The 21,519-nt window shown below is 43.6% G+C and overlaps 1 protein-coding gene across 20 annotated transcripts in view; it reads left to right on the top strand.

The window, feature by feature from the left end:
• Positions 1-21,519, top strand: part of EPB41L2 (erythrocyte membrane protein band 4.1 like 2) — a 178,286-nt gene that overhangs the window by 82,440 nt on the left and 74,327 nt on the right. For all 20 annotated transcript variants that reach the window (XM_073671227.1, XM_073671226.1, XM_073671232.1 and 17 more), the window contains one exon: positions 12,119-12,223. In XM_073671227.1, the coding sequence (XP_073527328.1) occupies positions 12,119-12,223 (105 nt within the window). The remainder of the gene's footprint in view (positions 1-12,118; positions 12,224-21,519) is intronic.

Here is a 21,519-nt window from a genome sequence, read left to right as displayed (position 1 = left end):
TTTTTTTTTTCTCAACACAATTTTTGCGGCAAAAATTTTGATGGTTCTGTGATCACCTCCCAATATTGTAGCATTTCTGATAATATTGCAACCCTCTATACAACATTTAACAATTTTTGACTCTTCAGAGTCAGTTAAAACTCTTGCCTTCCTCACTCCTGCCTTTCAGCGTTTGGCCCTTGACACTACTCCCAGCACAAGGTTAACACAGTGATGGACGGACACTGTAGGGTTTACTTTGGAACAATTTCACTCAGATGAAGCTTTTCAATATATCAGTCTCTCGATGAGTTATAGTTACGACAAAATGCGACCTCTCATTTTGTTGATTACTTCCCAAATGAAGGCAGTGAGTTTGACTTTGTAGTGCAAAAAGAATTTGTAGACTTACTACTAAGACGTACTGACTTGCAGTTGCATTTTAGTGGGAATCGTCTTTTTCTACTAACTGAAATCCACTACTCTTCGCTTTTTGGCATCAATTACAGCACACTTTGTGCTGGTGGGCTCATCAATGCAGAATATAACCTTTTTTAGGACTCGTGCACACGACCGATTTTCTCAGACGAGTGCTATCCGTGGTTTTAACGGATAGCACTCGTATCTATGATATTCTATGTGGCTGTGCACATGTCTGCTCTTTTTCCTGGTCTGCTGAAAAAAATCGTGAACATCCAATTGTCAGATCAAAATGATCAATACAATGACTGAGAGCGATTTTCACAGCGTGAAAGAATGGGGAAGGTGAAGACCTTTTTTTTTTCCTCTCCATGTCCGAGAAAAACTGATGCCTCTCTGATCAGAATAATCAGATTGTTTTTCTCGGCTGTGGAGAAAATGGTCATGTGAACCTACCCTTAGAAGCCCACTCTGTCGGATCACAAGCCACGGCAGTTATTAGCCACAACTCCTTCCTCAGAGGCCACAGTCTTTGTCTTAGGCCACACACTTACTACTCGGTTAGTCTCACAGTGGGCAGCTTGGTGAGGCTATCCTCTAAGGCATGTCGGGTAAACGTAGGGCATAGTAACGCCAGGCCTTTCTTTAGGTCAGGGCATTCCTGCAACTGGCTGGAAGTTCATGGAGTTGTAATATCACTATGCGGTCTTCCTGAACTGCCATTGTCTCCATAACACATTTGAATAACCACAGTAAATAACTTTTTTTTTTTTATGTCGCATTTTAGCCATTATAGGGTGATTTACTAGGTCCACTATGTTAATAGCGCAACAGGTACCCTTAAAGGGACAGTGCCCAAATTATCATGAGAAAGGCTTTTGACCAGAATCAGTTACAGGAACTGAAAATATTTGGTTAATTTGTTTACAATGTGGACTGTTATCAAAGTCACAAACACAATCTAACTTAGACAAATAACACCCTGATAGTTATACAGGAAGTCTTGGGGTCCGTACACTGCTTTGAGAGTGATTTTACTGGCCCGTAGACCTGCTAATTGACCCTGTACACCGCTCTGTGCGCGTATCATGTGCTGGAGCTACGCACTTCAGAGCTGTATTTTGATCAGTTGTAAGGGGTCTCGGGGCCCAAACCACTAATCAGAAACACTGTATAGCGCCTGTCGTGTATAAAAAATTTTACATACTGGTAATTACACTCTTATTGCATATATACGGTTTAGAGGGGGAAAATAAGTGAACCATTGCATTTAATAACCTGTTTTTAATAGCCTGTTTTGTTGCATCATCAAACCTCTTTTTAGGTTGATTTTACGGTCTGCTGCCCTTACATTTTCCTGTGAAATGCTTTCATACACCTTCTGAATTTATTTTGGCCCTAAATGGTTGTAGGGCATCTATTAGGCAAGCAAAGAAAACAGCCCCAAGCCTGGATGCTCCTGCCACCATTCTACACAAGTGTTTTGGTGTGCAGGGTTCTCTTACCTCCAAACGTGGAGTTGTGCATTTCATCTTAAAAGTTCCACTTTTTTTCCAACTCTCCATAAAATATTTTCCTAGAAGCATTGTGAAACAGCCAGGTGGTCTCCGACAAACAGGAGATGTGCCACAGTGTATTTTTTTTTTTGCAACTGCACTTGCAGTGTCCTTCCATGAACACCTTTCCCCTTTACTGTTTTTCTAATAGAGAACAGAGGTTTCTGCAGTTTGCAGAATTTTCAGTAGGTCTTTTGCTGTTAATTGTGTGTTCTTTCTCAACTGTATCTGGTTTCCAAACTTTGTTCTTGGAATGACTGTAACAGGATAGTAGATTAATGTGCACCCATGTCTTCAGCATTGCCATTCTAGACCTTTCCAATTTCTTGCATTTATATAACAAGTCTTTTAAGGTCTGCTGAAAGGTATCATGGCTCACACTAAACAAACTTCTTGATAAAAACTCATTTGTCAGTAACCTGGCTTTATGCACATTTATTTAATGAGCAACGCACCTCTAAAGAGTTCAGATCACATTCTTCTTCCTGCTGTGCAAACTATTGGCGGTTCAGTCTGAATGTCTAAAAGACTGTGTTTAGATGGCCAAATACAAGCGCTTGGTGCACCCGTGGTGTGACCAAACATTTAAAAGGATTCTGTCAGCACAGAGTGACTGTTCAAACCAAGTACAGGTGCTCGGTCCTTCATGGCGTGGTGAAATCTTTAACTACACCTTTCCATGTTGCTCCACCCTTCTCTGGCTCCATGAAGCCAGAGATGTCAATCGAAGAAGAGGGGTGAGGGGGGTGGAGATTGAGTAAAAACAAGCATGTTCGAAGTTGTATTTAAAAGGCAAATTCTGAGACTTTAAAAAAAAAAGAGGGCATGTAGTCGCTAACAGAGGCAACTATCAGTTGTACCCGGCACCGGTCATTGACCGCTCCTTCCAGAGATTCAGCTGTTCCCTGTCAACAGAGCAGCAGTTTCTCTTCCTGTTGATAGGGCAGGACTACTGGCATCATGCTGATTGACAGCCGGCTTCCCCATTAGTCCCGCCCTGTCAACAGGAAAACAAACTGCTACTCTGTTGACGTGACGTTAGTAGAAGTCTCTGGCCTCTCTGTGCCGACGGAGAACTGTGTCAGCCCAACAGACCGGTAGGTAGCAACTACCAGCCTGTTAGTGCTTAGGCACATTTTTTTTTGAAGTCCCAGATATCCCCTTTAAATGATTGGCCACACCATGACGTACCGAGCGGTGGTATTTGGTTTGAACAGTCGCCCTGTGCTGACAGTCCCTTTAAGTGCAGATTCCCCCCTGTTTTCCATCTATCTCCACCCTTCTCTGGCTCTATAAAACCACAGCTGTCAATCAGAATGAGGCCGAGAGGAGTAGATAGATGGAAAACAAGCAGGTGGGAAGGTGTACCTAAATGTTTGGCCCCGCCACGATGCACCGAGTGCTTGCACTTTCTTTAAACAGGCATTCTGTGCTGACAGTCCCTTTAAATAAGGCAAACTGAATTAAAAAAAATGAAACATTGGACACATTTTGACCTTCGTTCCAACAGTGTCAGTCTTTTTTTGACAAATGTAATAGTGTAGTCTGCTATGCTAATGTATTCAGCAACAAATAATGACAATTTCTTTGGAGAATTTTGATATCTTAACCTGTCACTTGATCCTGATTTATGCTGCTGAAACCACAGGCAGCATGAATTAGAGCCTGACTGCACAATTGCAGCCGGTAAGGTTTTTTTCTGTAATGCTCCGGGACCATAGCCTGAGATGAGAATAGTCTGATGTGACCTATGACTGGGTTCTCCCTACACTGTTCTAGTTGATTAACACACAATTGTTGCTCATAAAAAGGTACTTTATTGTTAATTGGAATATAAATGAACAGTCGCAGTGTGTTCCCATTTTTTCTCTTTAACCCTAATTTTAGTGACCTATATATGCAATAATCTTTGAACTACTGTCAGAACGGTTCTCACATAGCATTGTACTGCATGTGCAGTGTAAATACAGAGCATAAATATCTGCACTATTATTATAGGACTTTTGTGCTCCCACCACTTGTTAGGCCTTGATCTACTGGTTAGTACCGATTATTTGTTAAAATCTACAGTATCTTGGCTATTGTAGGTCAGGCCTTTGCTGTATTCTCTAACATGGCTGAGAAACGTACCATCTTTGTTTCCTTTTAATGTTTGATCGGTTACAACAGACGTCGCAGTAAATTTGTGCTGCTGAGTAAATAAAGGCTGGGTCTCGCTTTGTCTCTTTCACTTTTCAGTTTTTATGCACACAAACCACATCTAGAGAGTATGTACTCTTTCCTAAACATTAGTTTTTTTTGTTACACCAGCAAACAGTTTACCTTATGTTTACATTACTCTTGACTTACATATAATGTAAGAAAATTGATTTTGTTAAATAATTTGACATAAAATCATAGAATTTAATGTTTACTCTATAAATTAACTTTGCATGAGCATGCAATTGTTATATACATGTGTATATGTATATAATTTGTGTGTATGTATTCTCAAGCTTGAGAAAGGTACCATGAACCGAAACGTTGCCATTTGGGCTTAATAAAGTTAATTTTGTCAAAAAATCTTTTTGGATATTGGTGTGCAGCCTTCTTTTATATTAACTAGTATGCAACAATGTGGGCAGATTGTTTGGAGGCCTGGCACCCACTGTGAGCAGACATTAAATGGTGCTGTTCCTTGGCATTCTCATATATATATTATATTATATTATATTATATTATATTATATTATATTATATCACACACACAGTGTATATAATATGTGCATGCATGCATACATATGTTTATGACAGGACCAAAGGGAAATTATTTCATGTTTGGTAGCAGGGAACTATGTATTTCCCTGCTCCATTGAGCCACTCTTGATGTTGTAATTGCCACAAAAGGAGGCTCTACAAAGTACTGACTTTAGGGGTGAATAGTTCTGCACACTGAAGTTTTCAGTTATTTTGTCTTATTTGTTGTTTGCTTCACAGTAAAAAGAAAAACAAATGTTCACAGTTGTTGGCATGTTCTGTACATGAACTGATGCAAACCCTCAAAAAATCAGTGAGATTCCAGGTTGTGCGGTTTCAAAGCACAAAAAATGCTAAGCCACTGTAAAAATACTATTATAAAATTCACAGCACTTGTGCAAAATAATCTGGCTGAGAGCATGTTAAGGAAACCTGATACATACCCCATACAGATATAATAAAGGCTATAACACGAAGTAACTCCCAATGAATGAATAACCTATGTAAAGCGTCAAAAATGGAGTACTAACTTCAAGGTGTGTGAATAAAATATCACATTTTATTAATGAATAAATAATTAAAACTCAATTATACAAATATTTACACAATGTAAAATGGAGGTGGACATAAGAAGATTAAAAAAATCCCCCAAGGATTAGCAGGCCATAGTAAAAAAAAAAAAAAAAAAAGAAAAGAAAAAAGGCTTATCTAGTACTAATAATTAGTGTAAGGGTATGTGTCCACGATGCAGATTTGAAGCCGAAATTTCCTGAGCGTTTTTGTCTCTCCTTGCCAGAGAAAACGCATGCGGTTTTTGCATGCGTTTTTACATTCGTTTTTTTTAAGCTGTTTTTGAGCATCAATGAATGATTTTTGGAGCTAAATAACATTGGTGGGACATTGCTTAAGTCCTTGGATTACCATAAGAACTGGGGTGAGTATATTGGTTTATTTAAATGATTAATGAATGGGTCTGTACTATTTCAAATAAAGTGTTTACAAAGTACAAAGTGTTTACAAAGTAAACACTTTGTGTGTTTCTTTACTTTGGTCATGAAAAGGTTTGATTGACACCTTGACATCACCAAACAAAAGAGCTGGGTGTCAGCTAGTCGCATTCATCCAATTAGCATTTCTATTCACGTAATTTATGCGACTGCTGTGAGCTGGTTTTTTTTGCTTTTTTTTAGCCTGGGAAAGTGCTACTAGGCAAACATATTCCCTGGCCATAATTAACATCTCACAGCTGGTTCGTTAACCCCTACGTCCCCCCTCCCCGATCAGCACTCAGCAGCGCTTTGGACACAACGTATTTTTGATGCGTCCAAAACGCGGAGTTATAATGCCGCACTTTTTTTGTTGTCGGTGCATGTGAATCCACCGCATATAATGACACTTCAATCGGTCAAAATTTGCAGCGGAGACTAGCGTGTCCGCTACAGAAGTTGATATGCTGCGGGTGAGTTTGGGTACGTGGCCACGGTCAGGAGCCGCTGCAGGTTTGACGCTGCGTGTTTATACAACATCAAACCCGCAGCGGTTCAATGCAAGTCAATGGGCGCTATTTCACTGCAAAATCGCGCCTAAATTGGTTGTGCTGAGGTTTGTGCCGGATTATCATTGCTAAGCATGGCAGACCTCTTACCAAGCGGTTTTAATGCGTTTCCACGGCGATTTAAACGCCGCCGAAACGCATTAAAACCACATCGTGCATGTTTATACAGCGTCAAACCCACAGCGTCCAGATATTACAGCATAGTGGATGGGATCTCTAGAAATCCCATGTCCACTATGCGTGCATCTGAGGCTGCGAATCACCCGCGGACACGGACAAGTGGCGTGTCTTTCAGGATTGCAGCATGTCAAATTCTCTTGTGGAGTCGCTAGTCTCCACAACAGAAATTTGACCACTAGAAATTATTGAATGCGGTAACTCCTCATGGTTCAGTGAACACATTTGGATTTACCTGCATTCAATAGAATGCAACGTTTTGGACGCAGCTAAAATTTTCGTCCGAAGCGGTGCTACGTCTGAATTATGGGCACAAAGCCTAAAATAAAAAAAAAATTGGCGTGGGCTCCCGCGTCATTTTTATAACCAGCAGAGGGAAAGCCGACCGCTGGGGGATGATATTAGTAGACGTGTTCCATGGATATTAATATCAGCCCACAGCTGTTTGTTTAGCCTTTACTGGCTAGATTACAGGGGGACCCCAGAAAGAAAATTGACATGGGGTCCCCCTATAAAATCGAGCCAGCAAAGGCTAAACTAGACAGCTGCGGGCTGATATTAATAGTCATGGAAGGGGCCATGAATACTAGCCCCCTCCGCGGCTATTAATATCACCCTTCGGCAGTCCCAGAAATCCATAAGATGCACCAAATCTGGCGCTTAGCCTCGCTTTTCCACACTGCCCTGTAGCGGTCGCAGGGGGTAATGGGGTTGGGGGTTCATGTCAGCCTTGGATTGGCGACTGACGTTAGTAATGGAGGGTGTCTATAAGACGCCCCCATTACTAACCACATAGTTAAATGGTCGCCGCTTTTTCAATAAAAGACACTGCCAGAATAAAGTATTTTAATAAAATAAAAAACACACGGTTTACAACTTTTTTTTATTACACGCCTCCGTGAATCCCTCGATCTCCTGAAAAAAATGTAACAAAACAAACAAACATATCCCTCACCTGTCCGCCGTCAATGACGCAGTCCACTATCACGATCATTTCTACAGCTGTGACATCAGCCATCACGGATGTCACAGCTGTCGAATACAGCACTGTATACTGACAGGGGTAAAAAATCACCCCCTGTCAGTATACAGTGCTGCAGGGGGTCACTGGGGTTCATCAGCTCAAGATCAGCTGATGAGCCCCGGTGAGCTAGAGACCATGGGAACCTTCTTGTGAAGGTTCCCACGGTAAGCATCAGCTGATCGGTCATGAGACCGATCAGCTGATTACCGGCTTCAGCAATCAGCTGATGGTCACGTGACCATCAGCTGATCAGTGACGTCACCGCAGGTCCTGGACATACACTGCGGGGCGCATTAAAACCGCATCGTGTGCACTCAGGCTAACATAAACCAGTCAAGAAGATCGGTATATTGCATAGTAGCTCACTTAGTAACTGCTTAATTGCCAATGTGTACAAACATAATGTAAGCCCAAATACACATTTTAGCAGCCATTACATTTAAAGTGCCTACCCATAGTAAAATACCTGAGCAAAAGCCTGGGGAACAGCACCTTTCGCATTAGCGTTCTCAAGGGGAGTGGACTATAGTACATGTCAAGCCTGGTATTTATAGTAAGTAATTTCCTGCAGCTGGCGAATCAGCACATGTGAGGTGCGGCCTCCGCCGGAAGTATGCGTCTCTGAGAGGGCGCACGTCGAAGAGAAAACTTCCAATGACGTCACGGACGTGCGCACTTCCAATTAGGTGGCTGTAGGGGATAGACGCGCAGGAAGCAGAGCGCATGCCAGTGGCCATGTTTTTGTAGTCTAGTGGTCGCGGTCATCTTTAGTAATGGCAACCATCATGCATAGTATCTAATAGCTGAAATGTGCTATCATCGATTCTGCATTTGCAGGAGCCAAGGAAAGAAAGAAGCAAAGAAAAAATGGGGGTAAGGGAGGATGAACGAAAGGGAGAGGGTGAAAAGGGAAAAAGGGGGCAAAAGAGGAGATGAAGTAACAAATGAGGAAAGAAGTGAAAATTATAATTAAGTAACAACCTAGTTACCAATTAATACACCAACTAAAAGATGATAATGACGCGCCCCTGGGCCTGCTGTGTCGCGCAGCGTCTCGCGCACGGGGGCTTACCCGGAACCGGATCAGATGAGGGTTGTAGTCTCCGAGTGGCGGGGACCCGGTCCGTGCCCAGGGGGTCAGACTCAGTGTGTGGCAGTCTTGATAGATGTTATTTGAGTGTCGACTACGCCACCCGTTGATTTGCAGCTATGGAGCTGCTGCTGCAGGGCAGACCGCTGAGGCCGGTGTAGAATTGTGCAGCGTGATAGTATAACCCCCAACGGGAGGGGTATGGCCTCAGGGCAGCCGACATGGATGGGGGTAGCAGGAACCACTCAGAGACGGTGCGGTGTAATTCAGGGTCTTTACTGGTAACAACGATAGACCTTCCCGGAGTACTTGCTAGCGAACGGGGCCTGGTCAGTCCTTGAGCAGATGGGATCTCCCCTGGCCAGGCGGAGTTGTAGGCCTCCCAAACTGACTGTACTCTTCTGGCTACCTTGCTAGAAGCGGATATAAGTAGCCCACGTCCCTGAGTGTACCGTGTGGTGCTCACCCGTATGGCCGGTGACTCGGGGCCTTCTATTGGCTTCCGCTCCACGATGGCGGTGCTGGTCCCACACGTGTGACCGTGCCTTCGGGTTTCTGGGCCTGAGGACCTGAAATCCCCTGCCGGTCGGCTTCTGCTGCTGGGTAAGAGTTAGTCCCCACAGCCTCGGACGCCGGGTCCGGTAAGAAAGCTTCTCAGTCAGGGCGAGCTCTGCAGCTGCCAGCCCCTGACTCGTAGTAGTATTGCTCCCACTGAGCTCCAGCTGTTTCTTCCTATGACTGTCTCTTGTCTCTACTCTCCTTGACTCCTAACCCTGCTTCAGTCCCGGGTTTATATAGGGGAAGTTCTTCCCCTCCCAAGACTGGGCAGGAGGTGTGGCATGCACAGGATCCCTGACCAAAGGACCTCCCACCTGCTCTCAGACATAACATCTCTATCACTGTGGCAACCAGACCCCTGGGGTGTCACAATAATATATCAACAATGTGAAAATAGATCACAGAAAGAATCTTAAGAGATTGCCAAAATAGAGGCCAAATGCCCATGACCAGCAGTTCAAGTGACAAATTGTGAGTCTATGGTTGTCCCCCAAACAATCTGGGGAAAAAACGAAGAGAGGATCTATGGTTGAGCGCGTGGCTTGCTATGTTCCAAATAAGGCCACAAGATGGATAAGTAACACACTGAAGAGTGATCTCACAAAGTACCTCTGGCACAGGGTGCCTTGACTATCTGCAAGGCACCATGAAATCTGAAGATAACAAAAGGATATTGGGTCGCAATGTAGTGCATAGTGTCAGAAACCTGGGTTTGTGTCCTAGATCATGGGTATTTCGGCCGGACAATGACCCCAAGCATATTTCAAGAAGCACCTAGGAATCGATGGAAACAAAGCTGGCGAGTTCTGATGTGACCAGCGATATTTCCACATCTACATCCCATTGAACTCCTGTGGAGAAATCTTAAAATTGCTGTTGGGAGAAGGCACCCTTCAAATATGAGAGACCTGAGGCAGTTTGTAAAAGAAGAGGGGTCCAAAATTCCATCTGAGAGGTGTAAGAAGCTCGTTGATGTTTATAGGAAATGGGAAGCAATTTTGTCAGGCCTGTTCTTTGGGTTTTGTGTGAAATTATGTCTAATTTGCCTTTTTTTTGGTTTTGTTCCAATACACACAAAGGACATAAACATGTGTAATTTAATTCGTTTTCTGGGAGAAATACTTAATTTTCAGGAACAATTTCCAGGGTGCCAACACTTTTGCACTTTCGGCCATGACTGTAAAAGGAATGTGATGGAAAAAGTCCAGCTCAACAGTATAAAATCTAAAACTTTATATACAAATTGCATAGTATTCATATACAAATAAAGTTGATGATTTTATAACGTTGAGCTGGACTTCTATCACATTCTGATCATCATTGTTGGTGGCAGCGATGTTCATTGCGTACCCCGAAGGGACTAGGCAACTGTGGGTGAGCTAGCTTTTTGCCAAATGATATAAAAGGGAAGAATGCACAAAAGATGGCTTTCTGCTCCTGAGAATACTGCTGTGAGTAAAGCAATTGCTTGGTTAGGAGCTGTGCACTAGGCCCAGCGCTGGGGAGTCAGGGTTTTGTCTGTAGTTAGCGGCCAGACGGCCTAGGATTTATTTTGTATCCTGCATAGTTTGTTTTGCTGTTGTACTGAACCAATAAAACTGTTTGCAGCCAGATGTATCAGACCTGCCTGTGAACTGTGCCTGGGAAGCGCCCATCTAGCCCAGGAGATGGTGATCCCGTGAGCTAACTCCCCAATCCTGTCAATATATTCACATATATTGATATATAGTTGGCCTAGCCTAGAAAGAAAATTACATTTTTTTCAAAGTAATATAGTTCAACATAACCACCTTTCAACTCTATATACATTTAATGCATCTATCAAAAAGTATCTCTAATCCTTTATTTTAAAAAAAAAGTGTTCTCCTTTTCTGCAAACCACGACTGCACAGCATCCCTTACCATCCCTTTTTTTGTAAATTGTTGTCCTTTTCGGAAAGAGATGGGTGCATCATCCTGCAAATACAAGACGCAATTGGAAAGTTCCAGTATTTACCTGACATGGTTCACATACACACACACACACATACACACACACACACACACACACACACACACACACATACATATACACACACACACATACATATACACACACACATACATATACACACACACACATACATATACATACACGTGTGGGCATACATACAGCTTGAAGGGGTATTCCCATCTCCAAGATCCTTTCCCAATTTGTAGTAGGTGTAATAATAATAATGTTAGCAAATAGCTCCAATTAGAAATGTAGTATAGTTTTTCTGATTCGCTAAGTCTCTTTCCTCATGTGCAGGCATTGCAGGACCTTAAGTATCCATGGTTATGACCACTAGCAACTAACGAAATATCGCTATATTAGTGGTCATAACTATGGATACCTAAGGTCCTGCAAAGCCTGCACATGAGGAAAGAGACATAGAAATGTAGCATAGTTTTTGTGATTTGCTAATTGGAGATATTTGCTAATATTATTATTATTATTATTATTATTATTATTATTATTATTATTATTATTATTTTTCCTACTAAATAATTGGATAGGATCTTGGAGCTGGGAATACCCCTTTAAGCATTACTCGAATCTGCAATAAAAATAGTGAAGCAACAATTGGACAAACGTATCCATACCCACAGTGCAAGTGGGTGTAGGATTGCACCTACAAAATCGGTAGACGCGTGGGTCTCCACCATGCGGGAGTAGTCATCAATTGACAAGCATGTGTGCACATCCATGCGTATACACACAGAATTTGAATGAATATCCTTTATAAAGAGTACTCCTACACACACATGTTCATGAAAAAACATTAGGAAGAAAAAAGTTAGCAGAAATTCACTTGTTTGGAATTTATCATAAGTGTGCACATATACTAATAGGTTCAACACACTCATCATCACCACCACCATCACCCCTAGAGGTCATACTAATGTAAAGCATGGAAAGTTGGACAGAAAGGTAAAATATTTCTAGTTGTTTAAAGAATCTATTTGCTTAGTAAACCTAACTGCTACCTCTTTCTTTTTCAGAAACGTGCAAAAGGACAGTCGTTATTTGTGAAGGTCTGTGAGCATCTCAACCTATTGGAGACGGATTATTTTGGATTGATCTACTCTGATAACGCCGAACAGAAGGTATGAAGAATAATTCTGTATAGTGTTGGTACAGAAATTAACAAATAGAATAACATAAGGTTCATTTCTTACCGATCACCTACATGTCAGAGGTAACGTAATGTAAGGTTAATGTGGGTCAAGTCTGTGAGCTTTGGTGTCCCAGATTGCCCTACTCTTAATTGGCTTTTATCAGATTTGCTGTCTGGTGGTATGTTGTCCTTATTGTCCAATGTTTTTATTGTTATCACACATTTAGAGAGCATTTGATGTCCCCTTTCTCATTATTAGTACTTTTCTTTTAAGTCACCAAAGCACACTGCTGGGGGATAATGGAAAATAATCACTAGCTTCGGTTTCTAGCTGTACACACTTGGGCTATGTTCACATTGCCAGTAGTGATCAGTTAAAACGGATCCAGCAGCAATCTGTTGGTCGTGCAGACACAACTTTTCTCTAATAACCCCCACGACAGCACACAGGAGGATGTAACCCCACCCTAATAGGGACAGGAAATACGAAGAGGTTTAACTAGCCCCTCCCACATCCTCCCTCCAGTGTTATTTCCTGTCCCTATCAGGGATGAAGATGTCATCCTCGGTGTGCTGGGTCGGCGACAGGCACTGGGGGAATGCTACAAGCCGGGCAGCGGAGGATCGAGCGGTCTTTACCTCTCCTCCTCAAGGCGCTGCTCCCGTCTCCTCCGGATTCGGGACCCCCTCCTGCAGTCCGTGCTCTCGGGCAAGGTCTGCAGGATCTTCTGACCGGAGGCCTCTCTGAGCTCTCTGGTCCATTTCCTCCTCCTCTCCCCCGCTGGATGCGCGGGCGATACCGGCTCCAGGATGTGGAGCGCACGCTGCGGCGCCGGAAGTGACGCCGGGCGGTGGATGATGACGTCACTTCCGGCAGTTTGCGTTCCACTGTGGACCGCATCAAAAAGATATGGGGAGAAAGAGCGGAATGCCGCCGGTGATCAGAAATCTTCACCTGGACACCGGGGGAGGAGCCCTCTAAACAGAGGGAGGCGCTGGTCCGGTCGCCCATAAAAGGAGCCCTGGACAGGAAGACATCTACAGGTAGGAAAAAAAATGTCTGTTGAAGCTTCTCGCTCTGCATCTGTAGAGCCCAGCGCCGGTCCGGTCCCAGTAAGTATGGCACTGGTAGTCCATCTCCCAGATGCAGGAAATAGTGATTATAGCTCCCCTCCCCTTCTCCCATCTCTTGTAGGGGGACAAGGAGCCTGCATCTGGAGAAAAAGTTAAACAATCACGCAGATGTCCCATCTGTGCAAAAAAACTATCGTCCTCCCATAGAAAGCCCCTATGCAAGGACTGTACGGAGAAGATTATCAGGCAGGAACAACCTTCCTTAATGGAGGAGATAAAGGGGATTGTACGTCAGGAGATCAAATTCTCCTTAGCCTCGGTCACTCTCCCTACGCCCTCACCTAGTCAGGGTTCTACATCTACTCCCTCAGCAGCCAAAAAGAGGAAAATTAGCCCGCCAGAGCGAGGGGAGGAAGACTCAAGAGGAGATATATATCTCGGAAGATCTTCCAGAGGAAGGTGAACTAAATCCAACCCCTGATAACTCCCAACGAGAGAGATATTACTTTCCATCAGATAGCTTGGAGGAGCTCCTCATGGCAGTAAGGAGAAGTATGGAGGTCGAGGAAGAAAAAGTGCCCCAAACAGTACAGGATCAGATGTTTGGGGGGCTACGTTCCAGGAAAAAATTAGTGTTCCCTATACACCAGCGTATTAGGGACTTTGTCTTAGAGGAGTGGGAATCTCCAGAAAAGAGATTAAATACCCCTACAGAGATAAGGGATAGATTTCCTGTAGACAATGAGACGGCAGAATGTCTGAAGTCCCAAGAGTGGATATCCAAATTGCACGAGTAGCAAAGAAAACCACACTGCCCTTTTGAAGATTCCTCTCAATTAATAGACCCCTTGGAATGCAAAATGGAGGGACTACTCAGAAAATCCTGGGAGACCTCGGCAACACTATTAAGCACCAACGCACTCTCTACGGGCGTAGCTCGATCAATGGCTCGTTGACTAGATCAACTGGAGGAACACCTAGTTTCAGGCACCCCCAGAGAAGACATCTTGGCATCCCTACCGCTTCTACAGAAAGCTACGGGGTTTTTAGCAGACGCGTCTGCAGAATCCGTGAGAGTGGCGGCAAGAGCATCTGGGCTATCAAACTCTGTAAGAAGGGCCCTATGGTTGAAATCCTGGAACGGCGACGTGGCATCAAAAATGAAGTTGTGTTCCATCCCCTTTAAGGGGAAATACATGTTCGGGCCAGCCCTAAATAATCTTCTAGAGAAGGCCTCAGACAAGAAGGCCCTCCAGGAACCTAGGAATGTGAGGAAGAGGCCTTTTCGTCCCTCCCAAGAGCAGACCCCTCAATATAGGGGTAAAGGCAAAACAGGACGATGGAGCTACCCAAAAGGTAGAGGAGGCAAAAATCTTTTTCTCTCCCAAAACCAACATCAGAACAAACCATGACGTCAGGACAGTCTGGGGCCGCATCTCGAGTTTTCTCCCTCAGTGAAAAGAAATCTGCTCAGACCCATGGGTCCTGAGGGTTGTCGAGTTCGGAGTAAAAATAAATTTCTCCTCCAGAGAGGATAAGGTTAACACCGCTCTCCTCAGAGTCGTCAGGCCACCCTGATAACCGGTCTTACAGACCTATTGTCCTCAGGGGTGATATCCCTGGTTCCTGCAAGAGAGATAGGCACAGGACATTATTCCAGACTCTTCCTAATGAAAAAACCAAATGGCTCACACAGAGTTATAATCAATCTAAGGCCACTGAATCAGTATATCCACTACCAACGATTCAAGATGGAATCCATCAGGTCGACGGTCCCCCTGATAGGACAGGACCATGTCATGGCCACGATCGACCTCCAGGATGCATATTACCACATCCTCATACATCCACTTCACAGGAGGTTCCGAAGATTCACAGTGGCTCAGGGGTATCAAATAGTCCACTGTCAATTTAATGTTCTCCCATTTGGAATTTCATCAGCCCTGCGAATATTTACAAAAGTCATGGCAGAAGTCATGGCTTATATCAGGGGTCAGAACATTTCAATAGTACCATACCTCGACGACCTGTTATTAATCGGGCCCTCAGTACCAGTACTCCGAGAACATCTACAGTTGACCACGCAGATCCTATCGTCTCTGGGCTGGTTAGTGAACCAGAAAAAATCAGATATGGTTCCCTCCATGACAAAAACATTTCTAGGAGTACTATTGGATTCCCACAGCCAGATGTCATTCCAGCCCAAACAAAAACAGATCATGATAAAAGCAAAAATCAATGTCCTAAGGAGCAGAAGATTAGTATCATTAAGAGACGCCATGTCGGTCCTCGGGTCTATGACCTCCTGTATTCAGATGGTGGCCTGGGCTCGGGCGCATACCCGAACATTACAGACCCACATCCTTACGAATTGGGACTGATCCCCACGGTCTCTGAACAGGAGAATCCCTATACCACCACGAGTAAGGACCTCTCTATTCTGGTGGTTGAACGGAAAAAATCTGAACAGAGGAGTACCATGGATCCAGAATCCGCTGGTAACCATAAAGGTGGATGCCAGCGAAATGGGATGGGGAGCCATGGTCTCCCAAGAGCTATTCCAGGGTATATGGACCAAAGAGGTGAGCAAACGCTCATCAAATTTCAAAGAACTAAAAGACGTAGAGGAAGTCCTCAGAGCAGCAGAGCCTCTGGTCCAGAAATCTCACATTCAGATATTTTCAGACAATATTACCACGGTAGCCCACCTTCGTCATCAACGGGGCACAAGATACGAAAGCTTAAAAGAAATTTCAGCAAGAATTTTCTGCTGGGCCGAAGAACATCATCTATCCTTGTCGGCTCTTCATATCAAAGGTTCAGTCAATATCCAGGCCGACTTCTTAAGCAGAACAAAGATTCATCCAGGAGAGTGGAGCCTGAACCATGACTTCTTCCAGATGTTAGCCGAGAGATGGGGCTATCCAGAGGTAGATCTCTTCGCCGGACAACAGAACGTGAAAGTACCTCAATATTTCTCCCTGGATCCAAACGGCCCTTGCCTGTGCATGGATGCATTCGCTTATAAATGGGAATTCAAACTACACTGTGTTCCAAATTATTATGCAAATAATAGCGGCATTAAGTTCATACTTCAATCAAAGACTAGCGGAACATCAGTGGGTGAGAAGATTTATGACAGCAGCCACCCACATCCACCCTTAGAGTAACAGACCTTGTTCCCCCCTGGGACCTTAACATTGTTCTGAAAGGGTTAACCCTTCAACCATAAGAGTGGACAGACCTGGAAAACGGCTTTTCTGGTGGCAATAACTACAGCCAGAAGAGTGTGTGAACTACAGGCTCTTTCGGTCAACGAACCCTACCGGAGAATCCTGGAAGATCATCTAATTTTCCAACTTGACCCTTCATTTCTACCTAAGGTGGTCTCAAATTTCCACAAATCTCAGGAGATAATCCTTCCATCTTTTTGTGAAAACCCAAAAGACAAAAAAAGAGATGGAATTCCACACTCTGGACATTCGGAGAATAGTACTGCACTATCTTCAAGAAACAGAAGAAGGAAGGAAAGACAAGAACCTATTTGTCCATACACAAGGTCCAAACAGAGGAAAGAAAGCAGCAAAATCCACAATAGCCAACTGGATTAAGAGGGCGATTACGGAGGCTTACCAGATCCAGGATTTACCTCCTCCAGCAAAGCTCAAGGCCCATTCTACAAGGGCGATATCTGTCTCCTGGGCTGAAAAAGCCAGCTCATCCATCGAACAGATTTGCAGAGCTGCCACATGGTCCGCATTTCATACTATCGCCAAACACTACAGACTAGACCTAATGTCTGTTGGAGATTTAGCCTTCGGAAGGAAGGTCCTTCAGGCTATTGTCCCTCCCTAGTATATCTTTGGTATACCTCCTGTGTGCTGTCGTGGGGGGTTATTAGAGAAAATAGAATTAGACTTACCGGTAATTCGGTTTCTAATAACCCACCACGACAGCACGGGTAATTCCCTCCCTCTCGCTTATTGTTTCTACGACAGCTTGATCAGTAGAAATAAAAATGAATTTGAAGCATCTATAATCTTGTGGTCCTTTGTAATAACACTGGAGGAAGGATGTGGGAGGGGCTATTTAAACCTCTTCATATTTCCTGTCCCTATTAGGGTGGGGTTACATCCTCCTGTGTGCTGTCGTGGTGGGTTATTAGAAACCGAATTACCGTTAAGTCTAATTCTATTTTTAGTCTTTTTTTTTTAAATATCTGAACTCTGTACATGCGTTTTTTTAACATTGAAGTCTATGGAAAACGGCCCCATTAATCAGCTGTCTGTTTTGTTTTTTTTTCATGTGTATTTAAAGAGTAAATGAAAAATCCCAGTGATGATGAGGTATTTCTAAATCTCATCTATATTGCTGGAACCGTAATATGCTGCATTTTTTTGAGCCTGATCATACACTGCAGAAAAGAACGTACCAAACCTTCATTGTGGCTAGTCAGCCTAGTGGTGACACCTATTTCTTGTTGCTAGTGTCTGATCCGCGTGCTTTATACTGTAGCTCTGCCTATTTTCAGTGGATACAAGCTGACTAAATCTAGCTGATGGGCAACTGATTCCTGTTACTACTTGGACAGAGATATTACAGTAAATGAAGAGTGAGAGGGGAACATGCTTGTGTTGGCAATAAGCCTCACTTATGCTCCACATTGCCAAACTCCGGTCACTTGTGAATGAACTACATTACCCAGGATCTGAGAGGTTGGTGTCAGTAGTCCATCTCTAGGTCCTTCAGCTTCAGCATTTTATTCTAACCCCACACTTAAAGGTGAAGTTCTGCATCCAAAGATTGCAGCAAGCTCCGATCTTTGGAGGTAATCCGTCTGCCGTCCACTTACTACATGCTCTCTCTCTATGCGGCTTATTTCTTCTGGGTGTTGCCCCAGATTTTACCCTGGAAAGTGTGAAATCCACATTTAAGAAATGCCAGTTTTGCCATGGATTTGCCGACAAATCCACTGCAGAATTTTTTTTCCCTTTGTCTGTACTGATCCTAAGACTGAATCTGCTGATGTTGCTATTAAAGGTTTATTTCCCAGTTTGTGTTGCATTAGTATTTCTAGTTTGTATCTCTCCCTGTGCTGAGATATTGCTACAAATTCCAGTCCTCTGCCTGAACATATTCTTTTTTCCTGGGGGAATCTCTGCGCCTGCTCATGTGTGCGGATGACACATTTCATTGCTTTGGTGGGCTTCTCAGTGTGATGCTGCTATGCGTGTCTGTTTCTTTCCTTCCGAGTATGTGACTTGTTCAGAGTATTACTATATACAAAGTGTGTTTTCTTTCTTGGCACGGCTCCCCTCTGATTCCGTTTTTCCTGCCGAGGTTGCTGCCTCTAGATTAGAATGCCTTACTTCTGTGACCTTCAGCCAATGTTGTGTTGAATGCTGAACGATCTGTTTCACTTTTCCCAGTGCAGTCAGTACAGTGACCCATTTATGAGCCAGCTGTTGTGCTGGATTGCAGCTGCAGAATGGGTAAGCTGAATGCCAGGCACTCTTGTGTGCGGCGCACCACAGAAGCACTCAGACTCCATTGTAAAATAGTAGAAGAAGATGAGGATCCCAGCATCCCCTGACTTCAGTATTCTGTCCAGCAGATAGATGCGGACCCTTGTTATTCCCTTCTTCATAGAAGACTGTTGTTGGATAGCAGCACTTTTGCAATGTACTGTTAATTAAAATTTTCAACAATCCTTGAGTTAACTTTTTTTTCTTGTTTATAGCTAATTGCCTAGGCGACCAACCACCACTGCTGTTTAGATTGCAAGCGCTGCACTGAAGCTGGCCCAGAAGTAGGAGATAACATGGCGATAACCAGTCAGCTTCAGTGCAGTGCTTACAAGCTAAGTAGAAAAGAGCTTGTAAGCACTGCACATGTTCATTGACCCCTGATGGCAGTGGTGGTCAGTCTCCTAGGAAATGTGCTGTATGCAAAAGAAAAGTGATAAAATGTCCAGCTGTTCTGGAGATCTTATTAAACAGTACATTGTAAATGTGCTTGTACTATCCAACAATACCCATTTATGAAGATGGGAATAACCCTTTAAGTTCTGCATACTTATGAAGTCGCTATATTTTTGCATTCATGTAGTTCACGGTAAGAGCCTGTATTTGACATGCAATACTTTAAAGAAATGCCTAACCTTTTGGTGTGGTAGTCAGTGTTTTTTTGTTTTTTTTATTCCCGTTTTTGATGATCCATGACTTGACTCTGAGAAACTGAGCAATGAACAGAGCTAAGATGCTGATGTGCATCCATCACTCCATCCACACTGGGCACTCCAGCGCTGCGTTCTCGGGATTGGTGGGGTCCGAGGGCTGGGAGGCTAGTGGTGAGCAGGCTGGCACTCACCCTGCTGTGCATAGGTGACCACTTGCTTTGTTAGTACAACGCCTTTAGAGTGGAGCGGTCACAAAATTTCACAATACAACTGTGCACATTGCTAAGTAGCTGTCTAAGACCTAAAAGGCTGTTGTATTTACTTTGAAAATCCACGTTAGAAAGGCTCTATGATTCTGATCATAAAATGGGAATTTTGAGACCAACTAAAGCTACAGATAATGAGTCCTGGACAGCTCCAGTGATGGGTCATATGCTTTCTAATACATTGTGACATGTGATTGTACAGTTCTCGGGGTAGAGGAGACCTCATACGTGGACACTGTGGCAAGTTAATACGAGTCACCTCAGCCAGTCAGTTTGGCTGATATATATTAATATCTTTATATTTATATACAGTACAGACCAAAAGTTTGGACACACCTTCTCATTTAAAGATTTTTCTGTATTTTCATAACTATGAAAATTGTACATTCACACTGAAGGCATCAAAACTATGAATTAACACATGTGGAGTTATATACTTAACAAAAAAGTGTGAAACAACTGAAAATATGTCTTATATTCTAGGTTCTTCAAAGTAGCCACCTTTTGCTTTGATGACTGCTTTGCACACTCTTGCCATTCTCTTGATGAGCTTCAAGAGGTAGTCACCGGAAATGGTCTTCCAACAATCTTGATGGAGTTCCCAGAGATGCTTAGCACTTGTTGGCCCTTTTGCCTTCACTCCGTGGTCCAGCTCACCCCAAACCATCTCGATTGGGTTCAGGTCTGATGACTGTGGAGGCCAGGTCATCTGGTGTAGCACTCCATCACTCTTCTTCTTGGTCAAATAGCCCTTACACAGCCTGGAGGTGTGTTTGGGGTCATTGTACTGATGAAAAATAAATGATGGTCCAACTAAACGCAAACCGGATGGAATAGCATGCCGCTGCAAGATGCTGTGGTAGCCATGCTGGCTCAGTATACCTTCAATTTTGAATAAATCCCCAACAGTGTCACCAGCAAAGCACCCCCACACCATCACACCTCCTCCTCCATGCTTCACGGTGGGAACCAGGCATGTAGAGTCCATCCGTTCACCTTTTCTGCGTCGCACAAAGACATGGTGGTTGGAACCAAAGATCTCAAATTTGCACTCATCAGACCAAAGCACAGATTTCCACTGGTCTAATGTCCATTCCTTGTGTTCTTTAGCTTGTTGCCTGTCCTTAGCAGTGGTTTCCTAGCAGCTATTTTACCATGAAGGCCTGCTGCACAAAGTCTCCTCTTAACAGTTGTTGTAGAGATGTGTCTGCTGCTAGAACTCTGTGTGGCATTGACCTGGTCCCTAATCTGAACTGCTGTTAACCTGCGATTTCTGAGGCTGGTGACTCGGATAAACTTATCCTCAGAAGCAGAGGTGACTCTTGGTCTTCCTTTCCTGGGGCGGTCCTCATGTGAGCCAGTTTCTTTTTAGCGCTTGATGGTTTTTGCAACTGCACTTGGGGACACTTTCAAAGTTTGCCCAATTTTTCGCACTGACTGACCTTCATTTCTTAAAGTAATGATGGCCACTCGTTTTTCTTTACTTAGCTGCTTTTTTTCTTGCCATAATACAAATTCTAACAGTCTATTCAGTAGGACTATCAGCTGTGTATCCACCAGACTTCTGCACAACACAACTGATGGTCCCAACCCCATTTATAAGGCAAGAAATCCCACTTATTAAACCTGACAGGGCACACCTGTGAAGTGAAAGCCATTTCCGGTGACTACCTCTTGAAGCTCATCAAGAGAATGCCAAGAGTGTGCAAAGCAGTCATCAAAGCAAAAGGTGGCTACTCTGAAGAACCTAGAATATAAGACATATTT

The sequence above is a fragment of the Phyllobates terribilis genome, unplaced genomic scaffold, assembly GCF_046119375.1.
Source record: "Phyllobates terribilis strain yellow unplaced genomic scaffold, ASM4611937v1 Scaffold_3__8_contigs__length_932513732, whole genome shotgun sequence".
Taxonomy (NCBI): domain Eukaryota; kingdom Metazoa; phylum Chordata; class Amphibia; order Anura; family Dendrobatidae; genus Phyllobates; species Phyllobates terribilis.
Note: the sequence above shows the minus strand (reverse complement) of the source record. Positions and strands in the feature narration are given on the sequence as shown.